The sequence below is a fragment of the Gopherus flavomarginatus genome, chromosome 4 (genome assembly GCF_025201925.1).
Source record: "Gopherus flavomarginatus isolate rGopFla2 chromosome 4, rGopFla2.mat.asm, whole genome shotgun sequence".
Classification (NCBI taxonomy): Eukaryota; Metazoa; Chordata; order Testudines; family Testudinidae; genus Gopherus; species Gopherus flavomarginatus.
In genome coordinates this window covers 159,439,966-159,465,589 of record NC_066620.1, presented here as the reverse complement: position 1 = coordinate 159,465,589, position 25,624 = coordinate 159,439,966, and the positions used below count along the sequence as shown (strand labels likewise).

Genomic DNA, 25,624 nt, shown 5'->3' with positions numbered 1-25,624 from the left:
ATGCAATAGTAAAATACAGCGACAATATGTATTTTGTCTGTGTGACAGACCGACAAGATCCTGCAATATCCTGAATACTGAATTAAGTTAAACCTTATTGAAACTGAGTTAATACCGTTGGGTACCTTGTATTAGAAATGCAGATGTTTATGTACTACTGTGACATTGTATGGAATCTCTTTAGCAGACAGGCAAGATTAGGCAATCTCTAGATGTTATGAGGAAGTTTAAAGGTCTTTGGCACAATACATATGAATTACCAAGAAGCACCTGGAGGTGAGGGGAATGCAAATTCTCTCCTATGAAGCCAACCTTGGGAGATGTGCCCTGGGCAGGGAGACCCATTGTATACTAATTACCTGCTTCTGGAAACTCCAGATCAAAGACTCCTGATCTGTATAAAAGGGTGGACTAAATTTGTCATGCATGTGCTTGTTCTGAACTGAAGCTGTGATGAACTTGTAACCACAAAGAAACCCCCTGGGGTGGGTGACTAAGTGAAAGACTGCTCTGCCAGAGCTCATGATGGAGCTCAGGTGAACTCTGGTAAGCTTATTAGCATGCGTGTAGGTTCTTTAATTGTTTTTAATATGTTTTCTGTGTAATGCTGTTTACCTTAAGATTGAAGTAGGCTTGACTAGAAAGAGCTGTGTGGTAATTTATATCGGTAGCAATCACTCTGTTATCAGACTCTGAAGACAAAGCAAGGTCTGTTTAGGCAGATTTTCTTTGCTGGGATTAACATAGTGAAGGCAGGGAACTGTGCAGCTTGGAAATATCCCAGTGATAAGAAAGGCAACAGCTGCGGAGCTGGAAGCCTGAGGTTGGGTCTCTTGCTGGACCACTGAAGGAGAAATACAGGTACAGTTGCTCTGAACTATGACAGTCTGAATCCACTATGAACATCAGGGCTGGAGGAAAGCACCCAACCCCTCGCTGATTAATGTATCTCAAATCAGTATATTAAGAGGAAAATAATCATAGTTCTTCATTTGTTTTATGTTGAATAAACTATTTTGTGTAGGGCTATTAAAAAATTAATCACAGTTATTCATGAGGTTTAAAAAACTCTGTTAATTGCAATTTTAATGGCACTATTAAACAATATTAGAATACCATTTATTTAAATATTTTTGATGGTTTTCTACATTTTCAAATATATTGATTGCAATTACAACATAGAATACAAAGTGTACAGTGCTCACTTTATATTATTTTTATTACAAATGCTTGCACTGTAAAAAAATAAATATTTTTCAGTTCATCTCATACAAGTACTGTAGCGCAATCTCTTTTCTCATAAAAGTGCAACTTACAAGCGTAGATTTTTTTTTTTACATAACTGCACTCAAAAACCAAACAATGTCAGCTGCTTGGCTCTCTCAGGCAGAAGCAGCTCCATCCTGCTCCCCACCCAGTTGTCAGGGAGAGCAGCCAAATGTGTGGTGGGGAGACACAGGGAAAGAAGGACAGAGAGCTCCCCCCGCTGCAGATAACATGGAGCTCTCCCCAGGCTGGGCTCAGGGCAGAAGGGGTCGCTGGGCAGGGGAGATGGGGGGTGGTCACGTGTCCTCCCCTTTAGTTTGTGCTTCTGTCATAACATATTTCCCAGATTTGGACCTTAGCATCCAAAATATGGGTGTTAGCATGAAAACCTCCAAGCTTAGTTACCAGCTTGGACCTGGTAAAGCTGCCACCACCCAAAAAATTAGAGTGTTTTGGGGCACTCTAGTCCCCCCAAAAACCTTCCCTGGGGACCCCAAAGACCCAAATTCCTTGAGTCTTACAACAAAGGGGAATAAACCATTTCCCCCCCCCCTTCTCCCTTCCAGGTGTTCCCTCCCTGGGTTCCTGGAGAGATACACAGAAGCAAGCTCCGTGAATCTAAATGGAGGGACTCCACCCTCCCCATTTCCAGTCCTGGAAACACAAGTACTTCCCTCTTCACCCAGAGGGTATGCAAAGTCAGGCTTAGTAAATCTAACACAAAGAGATTTTCCCCCTGACTTCTTCCTCCCATCAATTCCCTGGTGAGTTGCAGACTTAATTCCCTGGAATTCCCACTAAAGAAAAACTCCAACAGGTCTAAAAAAGAAAGCTTTATAAAAGAAAGAAAAATACATAAAAATGGTCTCTCTGTATTAAGGTGACAAATACAGGATCAATTGCTTAAAAGAAATATGAATAAACAGCCTTATCCACAAAGAATACAATTTAACACATTCCAGCAACTACACACATGTAAATACAAAAAACAAACAATATAAACCTACTGTCTTATATCTTTGTACTTACAACTGGGAAACAGAAGATTAGAAAGGCAGGAGACAGAAAGATCACTCTCAGAGCCGAGAGGGTCAGACACAAGACAAAGAACAAAGAACTCACGCCCAAAACTTCCCTCCACCCAGATTTGAAAAAGTCTTGTTTCCTGATTGGTCCTCTGGTCAGGTGTTTCAGGTTACTCCTTTCCAGGTGAAAGAGACATTAACCCTTAGCTATCTGTTTATGACAGCCTCCCACTGGGAAGGCACCTGTCGTCTGCGTGCGGGAGTAAGGCAGGAGCTGGGAATAAGGTAGGAGCCAGGAGCAGAGCAGGAATTAGGAACAGGTTAGGACACAGGAAGCAGAGTCTAGTGCAGCCACAACAGAAAACCTCCTTGTTGCTCAGACAAGTTCCTGTGCTGCCTCCTGGCTTAAATAGAGTGATTGGACCAATCAGGGAGCTGATCAATCCTCCAATCAGGGCTCCTGTGGGTCGTGCCTTAGCTGAGGCTGTAGTCCTACTAGCTTCTAAGACCACCTGGTTTCTTCAGCTATTGAGTGGAGGCCAGGATGCGGCACCTATTTTGGAATGCCCAGGTCTGGGTTCAAGACTGGGAATATCACAGTCTGGTTCACTGATGAACAGGAAATAAAATTAGGATTAGTCCTGCTCAAGAACGTGGGAGAAGGGCATAAAGCTCTTAATGCCTGAAAGAACAACGGGTCAGTCCCTTTTCCCCATACAAAGGGAGTCTGGTGGTGGGATCCTAGCTTTAGTTACAGACCAGGTTAAAGTGAGGGCAAGGAAATGTGGGCAACTCTCCCCCAGCTGGTATGGGTTTACAGAAGGGAGGTTGGCCTGCACTGAGTAAGTTGTTACTGGCTAGTTTCCTTGATGTGTTCAGTTAATTAAGTTGCAGCCTTGTTAAATCACATTCTTGCTGTCTTGTCTTTTCTCCAACTCTGGGATAAATACTTCTGTGGGCCCATCCTGGGGCAACTATGCGTCACTCTCACTCACAGCAAATTAACTTACAGTCTGTCCTCCATGTTTACCTATACACCTTTAAAAATATTATAAACAGGAAAAAATTTAATGTAATGTGCACAATAATTATTTCAGTGATAAGATGAAATGTGTTCTCTGTTCTATCCAGATAAAAAATACGAGATGAACACAGTAGAACTCATATCAGTCCACCATGCCATTTTATTTGGAAGAATAAAATATTCCAACACATCAGTGTGAACATGGACAATAAAAATAAATTTCGGGTATACTTGAAATGTGAGTGGTATCAAACAAGCATAGATAGCACAGACCTGACTGACACCAGCGCTATAGTTTAAGCATGCTCAAGTCAGGTGAGAGACAATCATTAACCATAGTTCCTGATCACATTTTGACACTCCTCCTGTATTTCGTATTTAAAGAAAAAACGCATTAGTAGCATATCAGCTATTTTATTCTATACTCTAGAGACATGATTGCATTCACCCATTTCCCTGTTCTAGACAGGTTCTTAAACTGCACTCATCAACATGGTACCTTTGAAGCTTTTAGAATCTCGCAGCATCCATAGCATTCATAATAGAAACATTACAATGAAAAATTCTTTCTAAGTAAACCAATCCATTAAGGTGATTTGCATTGCCTCATTTTTCATTATTATGGAGCTTTTAGTATTAAATAATCCACTATTATATTGTCACCATTTGAAGCACTTATAGTTGAGGTGTGCCAATAGCGTTTTATTATAAACCCCTGTTTCCAGGAGTTTATAAATAAACTGTAAAAATTTGCTTTGGCCTGAACTATGAAAAAGGCAGCCTGCAATCAGCATACATCTGTTTGACTGTTAAATTCAGGTTGGCATATCTCACATGAATAATTTGCTGAGTTTGCAGGTGGTTGGCATTGCTGGACCTCAATCACTCATCTCTACTTCCATGTTTCTATTTTAGAGGTTTGTGACATTATGGCAAGTATGCTGAGTCACACACATTTCCTGGGCTTATCTGTTGTATTTTTCAGCCTCCATTGTGTTAGTCCTGGTTGTCAACTAACAGCATGCTGCTGTTTCCAGTGCCTTAGGCCATGTCTACCCTACCACTTATGTCAGCAAAACACACCCATGAGCAACATAAATTTTGCCAGCATAAGTGGCAGTGTGCACAGCACTATGTGTGAACAGTGGCAGTCCCGCAGTCTCCCACCGACGTAACTACCGCCACTCGTTGAGGTGGCTTTATTATGTCAATGGAAGAGGTTTCTCCTGTCTGCATAGAGTGGCTGCACAAATGATCTCACAGCATTGCAGCTGCACTGAGACAGCTGTGCTACTGTAAACTCGCTAGTGTAGACGTGGCCTATGATCTATCTTCACTTCAGCTCACTTTTCCATGAGACATAGTGGAGTCCCCACCTCCACAATGGAAGAACCCATTGTTTAAAATTAAATTTGAAATGATGTATTCAAAGGTTAACATTGCACAAGGTTTTTTAGGCAATTTATAATCTCTCTTGGAGCTTACAAGGGAACACTATACGTGCAGGGAAAGTAAAATGGGAACATTTTCTAAAAAGCTGGCTAAGCCCATCATCATATTTGAGGGGCATCTTGAAGATTTGGATAAACAAATACATATGCAGGATATTGGCTGGAATGAAGCTGTGTGGAAAAAAAACTCCTGGAAGCAGATAAAGGATCCCATCTATGTAAAATGTTAACTATCAGTTACTATAGAGAATGGAAGTACCGGACATTTCACCAACATCAACGTGGGATGGCCGGAGAAGGTACATGATGTTCGCATCTTCAGGAACTCAGGTCTATTTCAAAAGCCACAGGAAGGAACTTTCTTCTCAGACCAGAAAATAACCATTGGGGATGTTGAAATGCCTATAGTTATCCTTGGGGACCCAGCCTACCCCTTAATGCCATGGCTCATGAAGCCATACACAGGCAGCCTGAACAGTAGTCAGGAGCTGTTCAACTATAGGCTGAGCAAGTGCAGAATGGTGGTAGAATGTGCATTTGGATGTTTAAAAGCACTCTGGCACAGTTTACTGACTCAGATAGACCTCAGCGAAACCAATATTCCTACTGTTATTACTGCTTACTGTGCACTCCACAATATCTGTGAGAGTAAGGGGGAGACGTTTATGGCGTGGTAGGAGGTTGAGGTAAATTGCCTGGCCGCTGATTACATGCAGCCAGACACCAGGGCGGTTAGAAGAGTACAGGAGGGTGCGGTGTGCATCAGAGAAGCTTTGAAAACCAGTTTCATGACTGGCCAGGCTACAGTGTGAAAGTTCTGTTTGTTTCTCCTTGATAACCTCCCCCCTTGGTTCACTCTACTTCCCTGTAAACTAAACACCCTCCCCTCCCCCTTTGATCTCTGCTTGCAGAGGCAATAAAGTCATTATTCCTTCACATTCATGCACTCTTTATTAATTCATCACACAAATAAGGGGATAAGTGCCAAGGTAGTCTGGGAGGGGTGGTGGAGGAGGGAAGCACAGGGTAAGTTGGGGGAGGAAGGAAGGACAAGGTTACACTGCACTTTAAAACTTTAAAACTTATTGAATGCCAGCCTTCTGTTGCTTGAGCAATCCTCTGAGGTGGAGTGGCTGGGTGGCCAGAGGCCCCCACACTGTGTTCTTGGACTTCTGGGTGAGGAGCCTTTGGAACTTGAGGAGGAGAGCGGTTGGTTACACAGGGGCTGTAGCGGCAGTCTGTGTTTCTGCTGCCTTTCCTGCAGCTCAGCCATACATTGGAGCATATGAGCTTGATCCTCCAGCATCCTGAGCATTGACTCCTGCCTTCTGTCAGCAAGCTGACGCCACTGATCGTTTTCAGCCCACCACTTACTCTCTTCAGCCCGCCACTTACTCTCTTCAGCATGCCACTTACTCTCTTCAGCCCTCCACCTCTCCTCGCATTCATACTGTGCTTTCCTGCACTCTGACATTATCTGCCTCCACGCATTCTGCTGTGCTCTGTCAGTGTGGGAGGACAGCATGAGCTCAGAGAACATTTCATCCCAAGTGCGTTTTTTTCGCCTTCTAATCTTTGCTAGCCTCTGCAAAGGAGAAACATATGCAGCTGGTAGAGGGGGGGAAATAGGGAGAGTGGTAGGTAAAAAGATGAATTTTATAGAACAATGTGTACATTCTTTGACAGTAAACCTTGCTGTTAACATTGCATAGCACATGTGCTTTCGTTGCAAGGTTGCATTTTGCCTCTTATTGAGGGTATGCCAGTTTGGTGTGAGAGATCACTCACGCAGGGCTGAGCAACAGAATTTGGCTTGCAGGCAGCCATGGTAAGACACAATCTTTTGGCTTCTCTAACCTTCATAACACGTAGGAATGGTTTCAAACAGCAGCACCCTCATTTTCCATACCAAGCAGCCATTGGGTTGGTCATTTAAAATGGGTTGGCAATTTAAAAGGAGGGGCTGCGGTTTCCGGGTTAACGTGCAGCACAAACCCAACTAACCCCCCCATACACACACCCAATTCTCTGGGATGATGGCTTCACCCCTCCCCCCACCGCATGGCTAACAGCAGGGAACATTTCTGTTCAGCCACAGGCAAATAGCCCCGCAGGAACGGACACCTCTGAATGTCCACTTAATAAAACCACCCTATTTCAACCAGGTGGCCATGAATGATATCACTCTCTGGAGGATAACACATAAAGAATGAGTGTTGTTTGAATGCCAGCAAGCACCGGGACCATACGCTGCAATGCTTTGTTCTGCATTGACACCTGACTATGTGCTACTGACCTGGAATGGTAAAGTGTCCTACCATGGAGGACGAAATAAGGCTGCCCTCCCCAGAAACCTTTTGCAAAGGCTTTGGGAGTACAGCCAGGAGAGCTTTATGGAGATGTCCCTGGAAGATTTCCGCTCCAACCCCAGACACGTTAACAGACTTTTCCAGTAGCTGTACTGGCTGCGAATGCAAGGGAAAATTAATCATTAAACACGCTTGCTTTTAAACCCTGTATAATATTTACAAAGGTACATTCACCAGAGGTCCCTTCTCCGCCTTCAGGGTCTGGGAGCCCGCCTTGGGTGGGTTCGGGGGGTAATGGCTTCAGGTCCACAGTCCTCATCATCATCTTCCTCATCCCCAAAACCCACTTCCGTGTTGCGTTCTACTCCATTGACGGAGTCAAAGCACAGGGTTGGGGTAGTGATGGCTGCACCCCTTAGAATGGCATGCAGCTCATCATAGAAACGGAACGTTTGGGGCTGTGACCCAGAGCGGCCGTTTGCCTCTCTGGTTTTTTGGTAGGCTTGCCTGAGCGCCTTAATTTTCACGTGGCTCTGCTGTGAGTCCCTGTTATAGCCTCTGTCCTTCATGCCCTTGGAGATTTTTTCAAATGTTTTGGCATTTCATTTACTGGAACAGAGTTCAGCTAGCACGGATTCGTCTCCCTATGCAGCGGTCAGATCCTATACCTCCCGTTCGGTCCATGCTGGAGCTCTTTTGCGATTCTGGGACTCCATGGTCACCTGTGCTGATGAGCTCTGTATGGTCACCTGTGCTGATCAGCTCGGCACGCTGGCCAAACAGAAAAGTAAAATCAAAAGTTTGGGGGACTTTTCCTGTCTACCTAGCCAGTGCGTCTGAGTTGAGAGCGCTGTCCAGAGAGGTCACAATGGAGCACTCTAGGATAGTTCCCGGAGGCCAATACCATCGAATTGCATCCACACTACCCCAAATTCAACCCGGCAAAGCCCATTTCAGTGCTAATCCCCTCGCTGGGAGTGGAGTAAAGAAATCTATTTTAAGAGCCCTTTAAGTCGGAAAAAAGGGCTTCGGTGTGTGGACAGGTTCAGGTTAAATCGGGGTAATGCTGCTAAATTCGACCTAAAATCATAGTGTAGACTAGGCCTTAGATACAGAGACTATACCAACCTAACTATGTCAACACAGGGTCCTAGTGTAGACAGAGCCTATGCCAACAGGAGTTTTTCCTTTTGGTGTAGGAACGCCAATACCACCTCCCTGAATTATGTTAACTATGTCACATTTCTCCATCAACACAGCTGCATCTATACTGGAGGTTTTGTCAAACTAATTATATGCATCAACAGTGTTGTTTTTTTTCACATCCCTGCCTGATGTAACTATGCCACTGTAACTTTTCAGTGTAGACCAAGCCCTAGGCTAAACTAAGCTTAGTTAAACTGAAATAGGAGTGGCTACACAGCCTTTTTCACTAGTATAACTATATAGGTTGAAAATCACACATTAAGTTAAATCTGTGTGTAGACATGGCTTAGTCTTTAAACATAGTGATAATACAGACTTCTCATGGCAGAAATGCCAGTAGGGAGATTTGTGTATGTATGTAATCTAATAAAAGACAAATTGTATGTGAATTTACTCAGTTTTCAATTTCGTTACTCATCTTGGATTTCATTTCACTGAAATCTGACTGTCCTGACCAGATTCATAATGAGATTATTATTCATAATTTTACATATTTCTGTGGAATTTCATAGAATCATAGAAGATTAGGGTTGGAGGATTAGAGGTGACCTCAAGAGGTCATCCAGTCCAAGCCCCTGCTCAAAGCAGGACCAATCCCAACTAAATCATCCCAGTCAGGGCTTTGTCAAGCCGGGCCTTAAAGACCTCTAAGGATGGAGATTCCACCACCTCCCTCGGTAACCCTTTCCAGGGCTTCACCACCCTCCTAGTGAAATAGTTTTTCCTAATATCCAACCTAAACCTCCCCCACTGCAACTTGAGACCATTGCTCCTCGTTCTGTCATCTGCCACCACTGAGAACAGCCAAGCTCCATCCTCTTTGGAACCCCCCTTCAGATAATTGAAGGCTGCTATCAAATCCCCCCTCATTCTTCTCTTCTGTAGACTAAATAAGCCCAGTTCCCTTAGCCTCTCCTTGTAAATCATCTGCCCCAGCCCCCTGATCGTTTTCGTTGCCTTCCACTGGACTCTCTCCAATTTGCCCACATCCTTTCTGTAGTGGGGGCCCCAAAACTGGATGCAATACTCCAGATGTGGCCTCACCAGTGCCAAATAGAGGAGAATAATCACTTCCCTTGATTGGCAGTGCTCCTACTAATGTAGCCCAATATAGATTCATAGATTCATAGACTCTAGGACTGGAAGGGACCTCGAGAGGTCATCGAGTCCAGTCCCCTGCCCTCATGGCAGGACCAAGTACTGTCTAGACCATCCCTGATAGACATTTATCTAACCTACTTTTAAATATCTCCAGAGATGGAGATTCCACAACCTCCCTAGGCAATTTATTCCAGTGTTTAACTACCCTGACAGGAACTTTTTCCTAATGTCCAACCTAAATCTCCCTTGCTGCAGTTTAAGGCCATTGCTTCTTGTTCTATCCTTAGAGGCTAAGGTGAACAAGTTTTCTCCCTCCTCCTGATGACACCCTTTTAGATACTTGAAAACTGCTATCATGTCCCCTCTCAGTCTTCTCTTTTCCAAACTAAATAAACCCAATTCTTTCAGCCTTCCTTCATAGGTCATGTTCTCAAGATCTTTAATCATTCTTGTTGCTCTTCTCTGGACCCTCTCCAATTTCTCCACATCTTTCTTGAAATGCGGTGCCCAGAGCTGGACACTATACTCCAGTTGAGGCCTAACCAGTGCAGAGTAGAGTGGAAGAATGACTTCTCGTGTCTTATTTACAACACACCTGTTAATGCATCCCAGAATCACGTTTGCTTTTTTTGCAACAGCATCACGCTGTTGACTCATATTTAGCTTGTGGTCCACTATGACTTTTAGATCTCTTTCTGCCATACTCCTTCCTAGACAGTCTCTTCCCATTCTGTATGTGTATGATTGTACCTTCCTAAGTGGAGCACTTTGCATTTGTCTTTATTGAACTTCATCCGGTTTACCTCAGACCATTTCTCCAATTTGTCCAGATCATTTTGAATTTTGACCCTGTCCTCCAAAGCAGTTGCAATCCCTCCCAGTTTGATATCATCTGCAAACTTAATAAGCGTACTTTCTATGCCAACATCTAAGTCGTTGATGAAGATATTGAACAGAGCCGGTCCCAAAACAGACTCCTGCGGAGCCCCATTTGTTATACCTTTCCAGCAGGATTGGGAGCCATTAATAACTACTCTCTGAGTACGGTTATCCAGCCAGTTATGCGCCCACCTTATAGTAGCCCCATCTAAATTGTATTTGCCTAGTTTATCGATAAGGATATCATGCGAGACCGTATCAAATGCCTTACTAAAGTCTAGGTATACCACATCTACCGCTTCTCCCTTATCCACAAGACTCGTTATCCTATCAAAGAAAGCTATCAGATTGGTTTGACACGATTTGTTCTTTACAAATCCATGCTGGCTATTCCCTATCACCTTACCACCTTCCAAGTGTTTGCAGATGATTTCTTTAATTACTTGCTCCATTATCTTCCCTGGCACAGAAGTTAAACTAACTGGTCTGTAGTTTCCTGAGTTGTTTTTATTTCCCTTTTTATAGTTGCCATTAGCCTTCTTGGCAACATGGGCACACAGTTGACTTATATCCAACTTCTCGTCCACTGGAACCCCGAGGTCCTTTTTTGCAGAACTGCTGCTTAGCCAGTCGGTCCCAAGCCTGTAGCAGTGCATGGGATTCTTCCATCCTAAGTGCAGGAATCTCCACTTGCCCTTGTTGAACCTCATCAGATTTCTTTTAGCCTAATCCTCCAATTTGTCTAGGTCACTCTGGACTCTGGCCATTGATCACTATTGGTTGAGCCTGACAATTTAGCCAGTTTTCTATCCACCTTATAGTTCATTCATCCAATCTGCCAGCAGATCGAGGGATGTGATCATTCCCCTCTATTTGACATTGGTGAGGCATCATCTGGAGTACTGTGTCCAGTTTTGGGCGCCACACTACAAGAAGGATGTGGAAAAATTGGAAAGAGTCCAGCGGAGGGCAACAAAAATGATTAGGGGGCTGGAGCATATGACTTGTCAGGAGAGGCTGAGGGAACTGGGATTGTTTAGTCTGCAGAAAAGAAGAATGAGGGGGGATTTGATAGCTGCTTTCAACTACCTGAAGGGGGGTTCCAAAGAGGATGGATCAAGACTGTTCTCAGTGGTACCTGATGACAGAACAAGGAGTAATGGTCTTAAGTTGCAGTGGGGAAGGATTAGGTTGGATATTAGGAAAAACTTTTTCATTAGGAGAGTGGTGACGCACTGGAATAGGTTACCTAGGGAGGTGGTGGAATCTCATTCCTTAGAGGTTTTTTAAGGTCAGGCTTGACAAAGCCCTGGCTGGGATGATTTAGTTGGGAATTGGCCCTGCTGCTTTGAGCAGGGGTTTGGACTAGATGACCTCCTGAGGTCGTTTCTGACCCTGATATTCTATGATTCTATGAATCCATACTTTTTTAACTTACTGGCAAGAATACTTTGGAAGACGGTATCAAAACCTTTGCTAAAGTCAAGATATATCATGTCCACCACTTTCCCCATATCCACAGAGCCAGTTATCTCATTATAGAAGGTAATCAGGTTGGTCAGGCATGACCTGCCATTGGTGAATCCATGTTGACTGTTTCTGATCACCTTCCTCTCCTCCAAGTGCTTCAAAATGGATTCCTTGAGGACCTGCTCCATGATTTTTTCAGGGACTATAGTTCTCTGGATTCTCCTTCTTCCCTTTTTTAAAGATGGGCACTATATTTGCCTTTTTCCTATCATCTGGGACCTCCACAATCACCACAGGTTTTCAAAGATAATGGCCAAAGGCTCTGCTATCACATCAGCCAACTCCCTCAGCAACCTCAGATGCATTAGATCCGGACCCATGGACTCGTGCATGTCCAGCTTTTCTAAATAGTCCTTAACCTGTTCTTTCACCACTGAGGGCTGCTCACCTCCTCCCCATACTGTGCTGCCTAGAGCAGCAGTCTGGGAGCTGACCTTGTCTGTGACAACTGAGGCAAAAAAAGCATTTAGTACTTCAGCTTTTTCCACATCATCTGTCACTAGGTTGCCTTCCCCATTCGGTAAGCGTCCCACACTTTCCCTGACCTTCTTGTTACTAGCATACCTGTAGAAACCCTTCTTGTTACCCTTCAAATCCCTTGCTAGCTGCAGCTCCAATTGTGCTTTGGCCTTCCTAATTACACCCCTGAATGCTTGAGCAATATTTTTATACTCCTCCCTAGTCATCTGTCCAAGTTTCCACTTCTTGTAAGCTTCCTTTTTGAGTTTAAGCTCACTGAAGATTTCTCTGTTAAGCCAAGCTGGTCGCCTGCCATATTTTGTATTCTTTCTGCACATTGGGATGGTTTGTTCCTGTGCCCTCAATAAGGCGTCTTTAAAATACAGCCAGCTCTCCTGGACTCCTTGCCCCCTCATATTAACCTCCCAGTGGATTCCGCCCGTCAGTTCCCTAAGGGAGTCAAAGTCTGGTTTTCTGAAGTCCAGGGTCCGTATTCTGCTGCTCTCCTTTCTTCCTTTTGTCAAGATCCTAAACTAGACAATCTCATGGTCACTGCTGCCCAGGTTGCTACCCACTTCTACTTCCCCTACCAATTGTTCCCTGTTTGTGAGCAGCAGGTCAAGAGAAGCACGGCCCCTAGTTGGTTCCTCCAGTACTTGCACCAGGAAATTGTCCCCAACGCTCTCCAGAAACTTCCTGGATTATATGTGCACTGCTGTATTGCTGTCCCAGCAGATGTTAGGATGATTGGAGTCCCCCATGAGAACCAGGACATATAAGCATATAGATTGAATAATATTTGCACAGATCCATCTTATTTAAAATTGTAATGGTGCTCCTTTGTGGTAGTTCTTTCTTATTCTATTAGAACTGGAATATGCCCTGTCCCTGCACAATTGTTCAAGGGGAGGGCGGCAACAGAGAGTCTCTTCCTTTATGCCAGAGGAGGGATAGCTAAGTGGTTTGAGCATTGGCTTGCTGAACCCCAGGTTGTGAGTTCAATCCTTGAGGGGGCCATTTAGGGATCTGGGGATAAAATCTGTCTGGGGATTGGTCATGTTTTTGAGCAGGGAGTTGGACAAGATGACCTCCTGAGGTCTCCCTTCCAACCCTGATATTCTATGACTCTATGCCCCCATGCAGGGATTCACCAGAATCAGTCCTTCCACTTACCTGATGTAAAAGACTTTGTGAGGCAGCACTAGGAAGGAGGGCAGCACACTCTTGGAGTTGCCAGCTCTCACCATGGCAAGTAATGTGATTTTGGTACCAGCTGGAGCTGATCTGGGAATGACATGAGAAGCCCCAGCCTTGGTGAAAATTTTAGCCCTGACTGAGGAAAACCCCTCTCATTGGCTGCCTGCCCACCCCTTTTCCACCTTGTGGAGAGAGCAGCCAATCAGGGCTGTGGCGGGCAGCTGGTAAAGTGCTCTTTCTCCCTCCCCCAGACATTTTCAGGTGATGGGGGAAGAGAGGAGAGGGAACAGCCAACATTATTCTTACAGAGGGAAAGAGGGAGCGGAAAGAGTCTGGCAGCTCCACTCCTTCCTCCCCTCCTGTGAAAAATAGGTCAGTCTCCCTTTCCATCCCAGCAACGTCAGACCTTGGAAGGGGGAAGGTGTGAAGAACTGTCCCCACTGAGGCCTGGGAAAAGGGAGAGTGGACCCCACTGCAGCTGAATCCCCAAGCCTGGGAGATGGGGTGTAGAACCCCTGGAGCTGCAGGAGGAGCAGAGGGGCAAGTGTGGTGAATCGCTGTATTGGGAAAGGCAAGGCTGGAGGACAGGCAGATGTGGTACTGGGAGGTGCAGAACTGATGTGAGCCTGTTTGGAATGAAGCAAAGTTGATTTGCAAGCTCCATAATTAATGGCTGAGCGATGGGCAGATGTGGAGATTAGTGACAAAGTTAATGTGAGTGTTTGAGAGGTATATAATTGCTGGGCTGGGGGACAGGCAGATATGGGCTGGTGGGGCACAGAACTAATTAGCATTTGGGAAGAAGCTGAAAGCTCTGCACTGATAGGCAGCCAGCAAAAGCCCCTGTAGTGAATGCCAAAATCACCATACCCTAATGGTTTGGAAGAGCTAGCAAGACATGAGGAGGAGCACAGAGTGATAGAAAGTAAAAGACCAAAAAGCACAATATAAACTTAGTCTCAAAAATTGAGATTTTTTAAAAAAAATCTCATCTTGTGGAGGGGCATCTTACGATTTTTTGAACTTTTGGGGTCAGCAATGCTGCACACTATACCTTCTTAAAGGTTGCTAGAATGTCTTAGCAGAGCTCCACCTCCCAGAGGGACCCACTAGGGTCAATACTGCCCCAGTCCAGGATAATGAACAATTGTGCCCTAAATGCACAGCAACATGAACATATTTTTGTACTCTCATCCAATGATATTCTTTGTTGAACATAGTTCATGTTTGCCTAGGGTGACCAGATGTCCTGTTTTTAAAGGGACAGTCCCATTTATGGGGACTCTTATATAGGCGCCTATTACCCCCCATCCCCATCCCATTTTTTCACAGTTGCTATCTGGTAACCCTAAGTTTGCCCTCAACCTTTCATACCTCTTAACATTCTCCATCTCTTTTCCTGATCTCCATCAGAATTTGTGATATCCTTCACATCTCCTTGAACTCAAGCACTCCTCCTCTGATCACTAGGTTCTTCTCTCAAACCTCAACAAGCTCTCTGCCTCCCAGATTTCTCTCATTCAACTGAAATAGGCCTTCTACTTTGTGCCATGTTTCCTCTGAGGGGAATATTTTCTCTGACACCATATCTGCAGAGCTCTGGTCAGTTGTATCCAGCTCTTGTGAATTTGGGGGCTTGTGTTGTTCAGAGGTGCTCCAAGATGCATTGCAACACACTGCCTTCTGTAAAGCTCTAGAACTTGTTGGAATTTTAGAGCACAAGTGATCCAGGGAATGTAGTCAATCTTGAGGAGACTGAAATGAACTGAGTAAAGGTAGGAAGCCTGTTGGCAATTGAGAAACATTGTCCATGTTGTTTGTAAAATAATAATGCTTTTCAATTTGGTTCCATATGAGATTTGGGCTACTTCTTACTTTTGCCAAACTAATCCATGATAATTATGTGGTCACTGGGTGCATATATTTAGGAATGGATTAAACATATAGAGGGAGTGGCCCCTGTACCATCCATACATGAAAAAATGTGTGGGAAAAGTTGGCAACATATACAAAATTTTGCAAGCAACGATGCCTGGAATTATTCTCCCCTTGACTGGCTGTGCAAAAGGAACCAGGGCTAAGCCTTCAAAACTGTGCTATATACTGATGGTGCTGAGGAAACTGGGGCCAAGCTTTTAGATATAGGGGTTTACAATGAAAGGATTTGCCACTACTTTTCCCTGTAGGCCCCTGTACTCTTTGGAGCATGGTTCACTTTTAGGAGCTGTGCTGCCACGAGGTGCCAAGACACAAACTCACAGAGCTGCAGAATAGAAGCTGTGCATAAGATTCTGTGTGAGTTAATGCTAAATGCAAAACTAATTGCTTCGGTGTAGCTTTTCTTAGAGAGACATACAACCTACTCACATACACATAAATATACACACAAAACAAACCTCTTATAAACTACCCAAGCTATTTCTTCAATAAGATGTGAAGGAAGAAAAATAGAGAAAGCTAATGTTAGTTATTTCTGTTTTAAAATTCTTGGGAAGCACACTCAGATGCTACAGTAATGAGTGGCATATAAGCACCTAGATTGATAGACTGGAAGGTAGGGTAGCAAATGTTATATCTGTCTTTAAAAAGGATGAACATGGAAACTGCAGACCAGGGAGCCTTACTACAGTACCAGGAAAAGGGGTAGAAGTGATCGTTCAAAACAGAATAATAAAATACCTAGATAAACAAGATGATTCTAGCGGCAAGGGGAAACTGCAGGGAGAGCCATGCTTGAAAAGACCAGTACTGCTTCATTTAGAAAGGATACAAATGAGAGGACACATGATAGAGGAATATAAACTAATGAATAAATGAAACCGAAAGATTACGAATTTAAAACTCAAAAAAGGAAACATTTGTTTACATAATGCATAATTAATCTGTGGAATTCATTGCCACAAGATGGCATTGATGGAAAGAGTTTAGTAGGGTTTTTAAAAATCAGTAGTCCATAGGTGAGAACATCTGCAATTAGATACATCTACAAAAAAAAACCCAACCTCTTTTAAGGCATATAAACCCTTATGCTTTTACAGAAGGGATATAAACCCTCATAGCACAAGCCAGCCACTAAGTGAATGGGATATGAGAAAGAAACTTCCCCAGTGGGCCCTTTCCTCCATAATTATCCACTATGGGTTTCTTACTCCTTCCTCTGAAGCATCTGGCACTAGCCACAGGCAAAGATAGGATATGGAGTACACAGACTTTGTTTGGCCGGGCATGGCAATTCATACATTCCTATACATAAATTTAATCTGAGAATCCCTGTGGTTTTGGGGAATGATATCCTTGATAGCAGCCATTCCTTTCATCTGCAGACCCCACCAGGGAGGGCCTTCTGTTGGGTCAGAAAGTAGAGAAGAGAATGCAATGAAACTAACACACATCTATACACACACTTTTGTGTTTCTTCTTCCCAGAATCATTAGCTTCCCCTGAATAAAGAATGCAAAATCTGGCCTGAGGTATATTTTTATTGTATTAAATTAATGCAGGCTACCTCTTCTGGCCAATCATAACACTTTTAAATTCCCATGGCTGTGAACTAATGTCTGTGTAACATAGGGTCTGCCTTATGCTTTAAAGGTACAAAACAGAGTTCAAATCCTATTGGGGACTGTGTTTTAAAGATTTTTAAACTCCCCTCTCTTCTGTCAGTGCTGTATCGCTCATTGCATTTTCACCATTTAATTTTCTGTTCCACAGCAAAATACTCTGAGCCAAATTATGACAGCTTCAGATCAGGTACATTAGGGAATGGGTTCCAGAGAGAGGGAGTTGGCTGGATGAGGGGAAGGATGGTCTCTAGTGGTTAGGACACTAAGCTAGGACAGGGGAGACATGGCTTCAATCCCCTGCTCTACTATGAACTTCCTGTATGACCTTTGGCAAATCACTTAGTCTCTCTGTGTCTCAGTTCCCCATTTGCAAAATGGGGCCAATTGCATTTTCCTATTTCACAAAGGTATTGTGAGACTAAAATATATACATTAAAGACTATAAGGCACTAGATTCCATGCTGAGGGGAGTTATATGGGTACTGCAGATAGACAGAGCACTGATAGTCTATTGCTGACACCTGCATAGAAAGCAGCCCTTATACTGCTACCTTATGCTCCCTTCCCACAAGGGAGCTACCGCTGGTGCTAGTAGCATTGCTCAGTGTCCTGTGGGTCATGTCCAGATGAGGTGATGGAGTGACCATGGCTCAGCTCACCCCTCCACACAAGAGCTGCTAGGCTGTGTTGGGGGGAGTACAAGCTGCATGTTTTACAAACAAGTAGCAAGGGCCACTGGTGCGTATACCTGCCCCAGTGTTGCTGAAGGTTAGGGTGACCAGATAATAAGTGTAAAAAATCAGGACAGGAGGTGGGGGTAATAGGAGCTTGTATAGAAGAAGACCCAAAAATCAGGACTGTCCCTATAAAATCAGGCCATCTGGTCACCCTACTGAAGGTACTGTGCCTTCCTCTGGTGGAAAGACCTCAATATCAATGCAGAAATGATAGTTATAAAATTATCACTTTTTTTAAAAAATTAGGTCATTGCAAACTTGTTTGCGCCTTTACTGAGTATTAAGATATATCTACAAGTATGTTATAGCCAGGATGCTTGAGGATATAACAAAACCTGTGTATGTTTTAATTAGTTATATTACAAAAAGTTCAGGCTGGTGAAAGAAATTGCAGGAGGTTTCTACTTTCTGTCTCCCAAGGAGGAGCAAATGTAAGGAAGATAACCCCTCCTTAGCCATAAAACCATGTTGATTATACAAACCCCAAAGTGTGTTATACAAACCCCAAAAAGCTACATTTTAAACGTTACTTTGCTTTAACTTTTACTCTGTTTTCTTTTGTGCTGTGTTTAAAGATGTGTTGGTTTTTGACATTTTTACTTTGTACAAAATATCTAATAGAAGTTTAATTACTATAACAGATTGCAAATCTAAGGAGCGTGGGTCAAGAAACAAACCAACCAAAAGAGTCTTATCAAGGCCAGCACACCTCCCTTTATATAAGATATCAGTGTGGGATAAATGTAATACTTATCTCAAGAAAACAAGCCATGTAAAACATTCATGTTTTTGGAAAAAACCTGATCAAGTGAAAAAAAAAAGTGAGTTTGTTCCTTATGCAGAGATACCTCAAAAAGGAATGTAGGAATGTCTTATCAGAGCAATAAATCTAGGTATTAAAGTGGGCTATACCACCTACACGCGCACACACAATCTAGGTGTTTAAGTGGGCTATACCACACACACACACACACTCTCTCTCTCACACACTTTTTTCCCCAAAGAACAACCTCTGCTTGTGTCTTTGAAACTCCAGGAAAACATGTTAGCTGGACATGGTTCTAACTTTTTGTTTCTTAAATGCTGAAATGGAAAATACCTTTGTGAAATGCGTACTTGCAAATATGTCAGCTCAATGCAAGGCTCCTAATATAATTTGCTAATATCACTGCTTGTAAAAGATAAAATGCTTTATGTACCAACATTGAATTTACTGAGTTTGCTAAACTTATTACTAATGTAAGAAACCATTTAAGGATAGAATATTTATATTATTGGGGAATTCATTATTTACTGGCAGTGCTCAAGCAATTTCTTCATCCAAATCAGGAAGACAAGAAGAATCATCTTTCCAAAAATTGCCATGTAGAATCAACAACTTCTTTAATAAGTATTTAAGATGAAGACTCTCTTTAAGAATGACTTAATTTTAAAAGGACGGTTTTGAGAACTAAAAAACTTTCTATAAAGAACAAGTGTGTTTAGTCTTTTTGAAAACAGAATTTCATTTCCTGTTGAAGTCTAGTAAAATGAAAAAAATATCTCAGAAATGTATTGGATAAAAAGAAGGAGTTAAAACTCTAACTTTGAAGATGTTCTGAGAATCTTCTGCCACAAAGATAAGGGAAATGTAGTCATCAAGAAAGAATTAAAACTCTATCACATATGTGCATTAACAAACTGCATATTGATAAGATAAAGAGGCACCTAAAGACTCATAGACTCATAGGTCAGAAGGGACCAATATGATCATCTAGTCTGACCTCCTGCACAAGGCAGGCCACAGAACCCTACCCATCCACTTTTATAACAACTCCTAACCCAGGACTGAGTTATTGAAATCCTCAACTCATGATGACACTGAACCAGTGAAAGAAGGACAGCATCAACTTGAATTTAAAAAAGCCTGAAAGAGGTGTGTTTTCTTGTAACTTCATGGAACTAGGAAGGAGAGGAGTATAAAAAACTCTCAAGTAAGCACCCCTCACACACACCTTCCCTGCTACTCTGCTCAGCGAACACACAGCACTCATCAGCTTATCCTGCCCATCTCTACGAGCAAGCTACCACATAGAGCTAAGAAAAAAAGAGAAGGCTGAGGAAGAAACCAACCGAAGAAAAACCTCTTGGCTTCCACATGAATTAGTGAGAGTAAGTTATCTAAGGCTGTGTCTTTACGTACAGTGCTGCAGCAGTACCAATGGAGCTGCTCCACTGCAGTGCGTCTGGTGAAGATGCTCTATGCCGACAGAAGAGAGCTCTCCCTTCAGCATAATAAAACCACCTCCGTGAGCAGCAGAAGCTATGTCATATATGTCGGTGTAACTTATGTCACTCAAGGGGGGTGGTTCTGATGTTCCTCCGCTGCTGCTCCCACTGCTACTGCGCTAGCTCAATGAGAGCTAATGTGAGTATGTGTACGCAAACAGGAGAATCACATCCCAAGCTCATAGTATAGACATAGTCTAAAACAGTGGGAGTCACATCCCTGATTTGGTGATAAGAGAAACAATTAGTAAGAGCTATCCTACTGTTTCTTGTTTCTCTGGGGTAAATATTTTTAGTAATTTTTTAAATAGAATTACTTGGCATCCAACAGTTTAAAATTACCCCTTTCTATTCCATACTACTCATAGCTACTGCAGGCCATAATCCATCTAGCTGTCTCTGCTTGAACAGTGGTTCTTCTCCTCATCCTCTCCTAAGCATGGCACTGGCTCCAAGAGTTATAAAAAAGCACTCTGTACTTAACAAAAAATTTTAAATCTTTGTCATGAAGAAACAAACTCTTATGCAAAGTATTAACACTCGGAGTGCTGGAACTTTCCAGACTGCCAGCTAAATTAATGCTTAGAAGGGCATTTATGCAACCAAGTTTATTTTTGTTTTTCCCCTAGGAAATTGTATATAAGGGGAGCTTGTATCCAGAAGCTCATTACTGCACACTTGCATCACATAGTATTTGCACTCATAGGAAAATAAAATGTATTTTTATAAGTCTAAATACTTCCATTTGACTCATGTAACTGAGAGGGCTCTGTTTTCTCTTACTGGTTTTTTTTTATGCCTTTTCATAGGAATGTTGCTATGGGGGAAAGTAGCACCACAGTTTTAAACCATCAGATGATTTATACAGTTCTACACACAGGGCTTGAAAATACCTTCCACAAGTCAGTTAGTTCCTTTAGTACTGCCTGCCTTATCAGTATATGTTTTTAATATTTCTAATGTATGTAATGATTTTCATCCTGAAGGGTCTCTAAGCACTTTTTAGACTCTAGTCTTGATCCCACAATCCTATCTCAGACAAAATTCCCAGGGAATTGAGTAAGAGTAAGGACAACTCCCTTCACTCAGCATATGCACTTCTATGTTCATGATCACTTCATGTACATTAATATCTTCTGTAATGTATTTCTTTCAGACACCATTGTTCTCATCGCTTCAATAGCAGTTGTTTCTGCAAAAACTCAGGGTAACATTTTTGCAACATCAGCACTGAGAAGTCTTCGTTTCCTACAGATCCTTCGTATGGTGCGCATGGACCGAAGAGGAGGGACTTGGAAATTATTAGGTTCAGTAGTTTATGCACATAGCAAGGTAACTTTCATTTAATTCTTCAGCAGATTCAATATCTCTATGAATCAACATCACCATATATATTTATCAGATTCCAGTGAATACCTAAAACTTCCTAAAGTAATGTTGGCTATGTAATGCATTATCAAAAATATATATTTTCATGTTCATTCAGATTTCTGAAAATATGCTAAAAATATTGGCCCCGATTCATCACCAGTTGGATGCTGGTGTAATTCCATTGAAATCAGTGGAGTTACACAAGTGTCAAACTGAACTGGGAAATCAGACCAATTGTTCAGGGTGGCCAGAGAACAAGAATTTTTTTCATGAAAAAAATCTGAGATTTCAAAATTTGTTTTTGTTCCACATTGGAATGAAAATGAAGCCTTTTAAAACCTTTTGCGAAAAAACATGAGAGAGAAAGAGATCCATCCCACAATAGAATAGTCCAGTAGTGGATATTTGAGTCCAAAACACAGAACATTACCACATAAGGTAAAAAAGGATCTCTATTAGCTACAGTAGCATTAAAGCATATAATCTCTGGGGACCAATCACTAGACAGAGGGTAGCATACTTGAAAAAATGTCAGAATATGTGACTAGCTAGCAGAAGGAAGGGGTAAGTACACACATTAGCCATTTCATTGCATACTCCCTTCATTTAGACAAAACTCCTGATTCTATCCTTGTTTACAACTTTGAGGTCCATGTAGTATAGTTAATGACGACGAACTCAGTTTGTTCATGCAATCACAGGCATGAGCTGTTCCCAGAAGGAGATAGTGTAAATGAAAGAAAAATATCCCTTTCACACAACAAATATTTAATGATCTGTACTAAGTGGAGCAACTTCAACAGGAAAGACTGAGAAAGAATGACACTGTAGCCCACTGGTTGGGGCCCTCACCTGGGATGTGGGACACCCAGCTTCAAGTCTCTCTTCCAAATCACGCTGAGCAGGAGCTTCAGCCTCAGGCTCCCACATCACAGATGAGTGCCCTAATCACAAGTCTTTTGGCTGTTCTGTGTTAGCTCTTTCCCCATCCTGGACCTGAGAAACCTTTTTGATGAATCAGCATTTTCCAGCATTCTGTTGAAAAATTGCCAATCACTTCTACCTGTTGTTTAGAGACAATTTATGTGAACTGAGAAGCGTTTGATTTTTAACTGCTAAAATGCCAAAAAATATGGACAGTTTACTTATTTTTTCTTCAAATGCCACTCCACTCTATATTTAATCTTTTTAATACAGACTGATCTTTATTTTCTTTTATCTAGGAATTAATCACAGCCTGGTACATAGGATTTTTAGTACTTATCTTTTCCTCTTTCCTTGTCTATCTGGTGGAAAAAGATGCAAATACCCAGTTTTCTACGTATGCAGATGCTCTCTGGTGGGGCACAGTAAGTATAGAAAGATCATTTGAACTATTTAGCGAATACTGTAGAATATTTTGTATTACACGAATGCACATATTAAAAGATGTAAACTTATAGTGGTCCTGAGGTATCCCAGTGCTTGTGTCTTGAAAAGGCATGACTGCTACCCTTCCATCCTAATTTGGTAGCATTTTTACACCTGCTTTACACAGATGTAAAGCCCCAATTCAGCAAGATTCTATAAGGTGGATAGAAAGCTGGATAGATTGTCGGGCTCAACGGGTACTGATCAACGGCTTGATGTCTAGTTGGCAGCCAGTATCAAGCAGAGTGCCCCAGAGGTCGGTCCTGTTGGTTTTGTTCAAGATCTTTTGTTCAAGATTTTCTTATGGTTGGAGCTCCCACAGTTCTGGTTTATGTATGCCAACCAAGATTAATAGAGAAGCAAGGTGGGTGAGGTAATATCTTTTATTGGACCAACTTCTGTTGGTGAGAGAGACGAGCTATTGAGCTACATAGAGCTCTTCTTCAGGACGTAGACCTCACCCACCTAGTGTCTCTAATATCCTGGGACCAGCATGGCTATAACAACACTGCATACAACTAATGATCTGGATGATGGGATGAATTGCACCCTCAGCAAGTTTGCAGATGACAGTAAGATGTGGGGAGAGGTAGATATGCTGGAAGGTAGGGATAGAGTCAGAGTGACCTAGACAAATCTGAGGTTCAGTAAGGACAAGTGCAGAGTCCTTCATTTAGGATAGCAGAATCCCATGCACTGCTACAGACTAGGGACCGAATGGCTAGGCAGCAGTTCTGCAGAAAAGGACCTCGCGATTACTGTGGATGAGAAGCTGGATATGAATCAGCAGTGTGCCCTTGTTGCCAAGAAGGCCAATGGCATATTGGACTGTATTAGTAGGAGCATTGCCAGCAGATCGAGGGAAGTGATTATTCCCCTCTATTTGGCACTGGTGAGGCCACACCTTGAGTATTGTGTCCAGTTTTAGTCCCCCAACTACAGAAGGGATTTGGACAAATTGGAGAGAGTCCAGCGGAGGGCAATGAAAATGATTAGGGGGTGGGGCACATGACTTAGTAGGAGAGGCTGAGGGAACTGGACTTATTTAGTCTGCAGAAGAGAAGAGTGAGGGGGGATTTGATAGCAGCCTTCAACTATCTGAAGGGGGTTTACAAAGAGAATGGAGCTCAGCTGTTCTAAGTGGTGGCAGATGACAGAACAAGAAGCAATGGTCTCAAGTTGCAGTGGGGAAGATCTAGGTTGGATATTCGGAAATACTTTTTCACTAGAAAGGTGGTGGAGCACTGGAATGGGTTACCTAAGGAGGTGGTGGAATCTCCATCCTTAGAGGTTTTTAAGGCCTGGATTGACAAAGCCCTGGCTGGGATGATTTAGTTGGTTTTGGTCCTGCTTTGAACAGGGGATTGGACTAGATGACCTCCTGAGGTCTCTTCCAGCCCTAATCGTCTATGATTCTATGATTCTAAGACCTTTAAGCATATGCTTAACTTCAAACTTCAGTACAGCTGCATTGTTGAAGTCCATGGGACTTGGGAACATGCTTGCGTGCTTCGCTGAAAGGGATAGGGTTATGCACATGCTTAATAGTAATCATGTGCTTGAGTGCGTTGCCAAATTAGGGGTTAAGTAACTATACATGGTATAAGAAAGTGGAGAATCAGTTCTAGATGTTTGACGTTTATTCAAATTCCTCTTTTGATCTTGAAATCTGGTTTAAAATCTCACCAGAACAAACTTTCTTACAAGATTCTGAATTTTTCTGTTTTCAGTGGGAATAGAAATACTATACAAATAGTGAGATAGATCCTTGGCCCATGCTCAGCTGCACTGTGCTGCTCAGACAGCTGGAAGGCTGCCCTAACAGGGAAGCTGCTTATTCACCTCCTATAGGTGTATCCCCCTCCAGGAGATAAAGCAGAGCTCCTGTTCCCACTGGCATAGTAGAACACCTTGTGCTCCAGCAATCCCAGCCAGTCAATGGTGCCATTAGCGTCAACATAGACTTAGAGCATCACTTAGGCTGACCAGGGGACTAAAAAGGTAACTTCCCCACTTCAGGTGTTGCGTTGACAGGAGCAGAACCGGACCCAAGTCTTTCTTGTACTTCCACTACCAGACTAGTCAAAATCTGAGCTCGCTTAGAGAAACAACGAAAAACAAAATAAACTCGCGGACACTTCTGAACCCAAAAAGAATGTGCATTTGGGGTTTTGTTTACTTTTTGGGCAAAAGGTAGGTTTCCCAAACCTTTTTATTTGAACCAGTTCGCTCATTCTTAGGCCATAGGTTACCCTTCCTCCTACGGGTTGTATTTTTGAACTATCAGTGAGTAGAAATGTGAGCTTTGAACATGCAGAACCCAAAGTATCTGTTGGTTGCACAGCAACAGTTATAAAAAATACAGAAGTATTTTGCCTAATGAGACTTGTTTTAAAATATCAACAAAAAATGTCTCCTAAAATATTTAATATTTGATCCTTTAATCCTAATGCAGGTAAGACTTCCATTGACTTAAAGTTAAACCTTTGTATCAAACTCTGTTACACCAACATAAATTGCTCTGGATTTACTGCAGTGTAACTGAGAGCAGTTACTGCTGGCCTGAAGTTAGTAAGAATTTTGACTGCTTCACAGTTGTAGGACTGGGTTCATAGTTGAACCGTGGGGCTTTGATAAAGTCAGGCCTTGATCCTGTAGTCATATCCACAGATCCAAGCAGATCTGATTACATGAACAAGAGCATCGTTTTATACTTTGCTTCTCCCATTCTTGATATTTTAGAAGGAAAAGCCCTGCTAGGAAACAATTCTTTTATAAAATGGTGGCTTTGTATACAGTAAAAATGAAAATGTATGATTCATGGGTCA

General features: G+C 42.6%; 1 protein-coding gene across 1 annotated transcript in view; it reads left to right on the top strand.

Moving 5' to 3' along the window:
• Positions 1-25,624, top strand: part of KCNQ5 (potassium voltage-gated channel subfamily Q member 5) — a 508,649-nt gene that overhangs the window by 428,588 nt on the left and 54,437 nt on the right. Inside the window, exons 4-5 of the mRNA XM_050951093.1 lie at positions 21,172-21,347; positions 22,610-22,735. Of these exons, the coding sequence (XP_050807050.1) occupies positions 21,172-21,347; positions 22,610-22,735 (302 nt within the window). The remainder of the gene's footprint in view (positions 1-21,171; positions 21,348-22,609; positions 22,736-25,624) is intronic.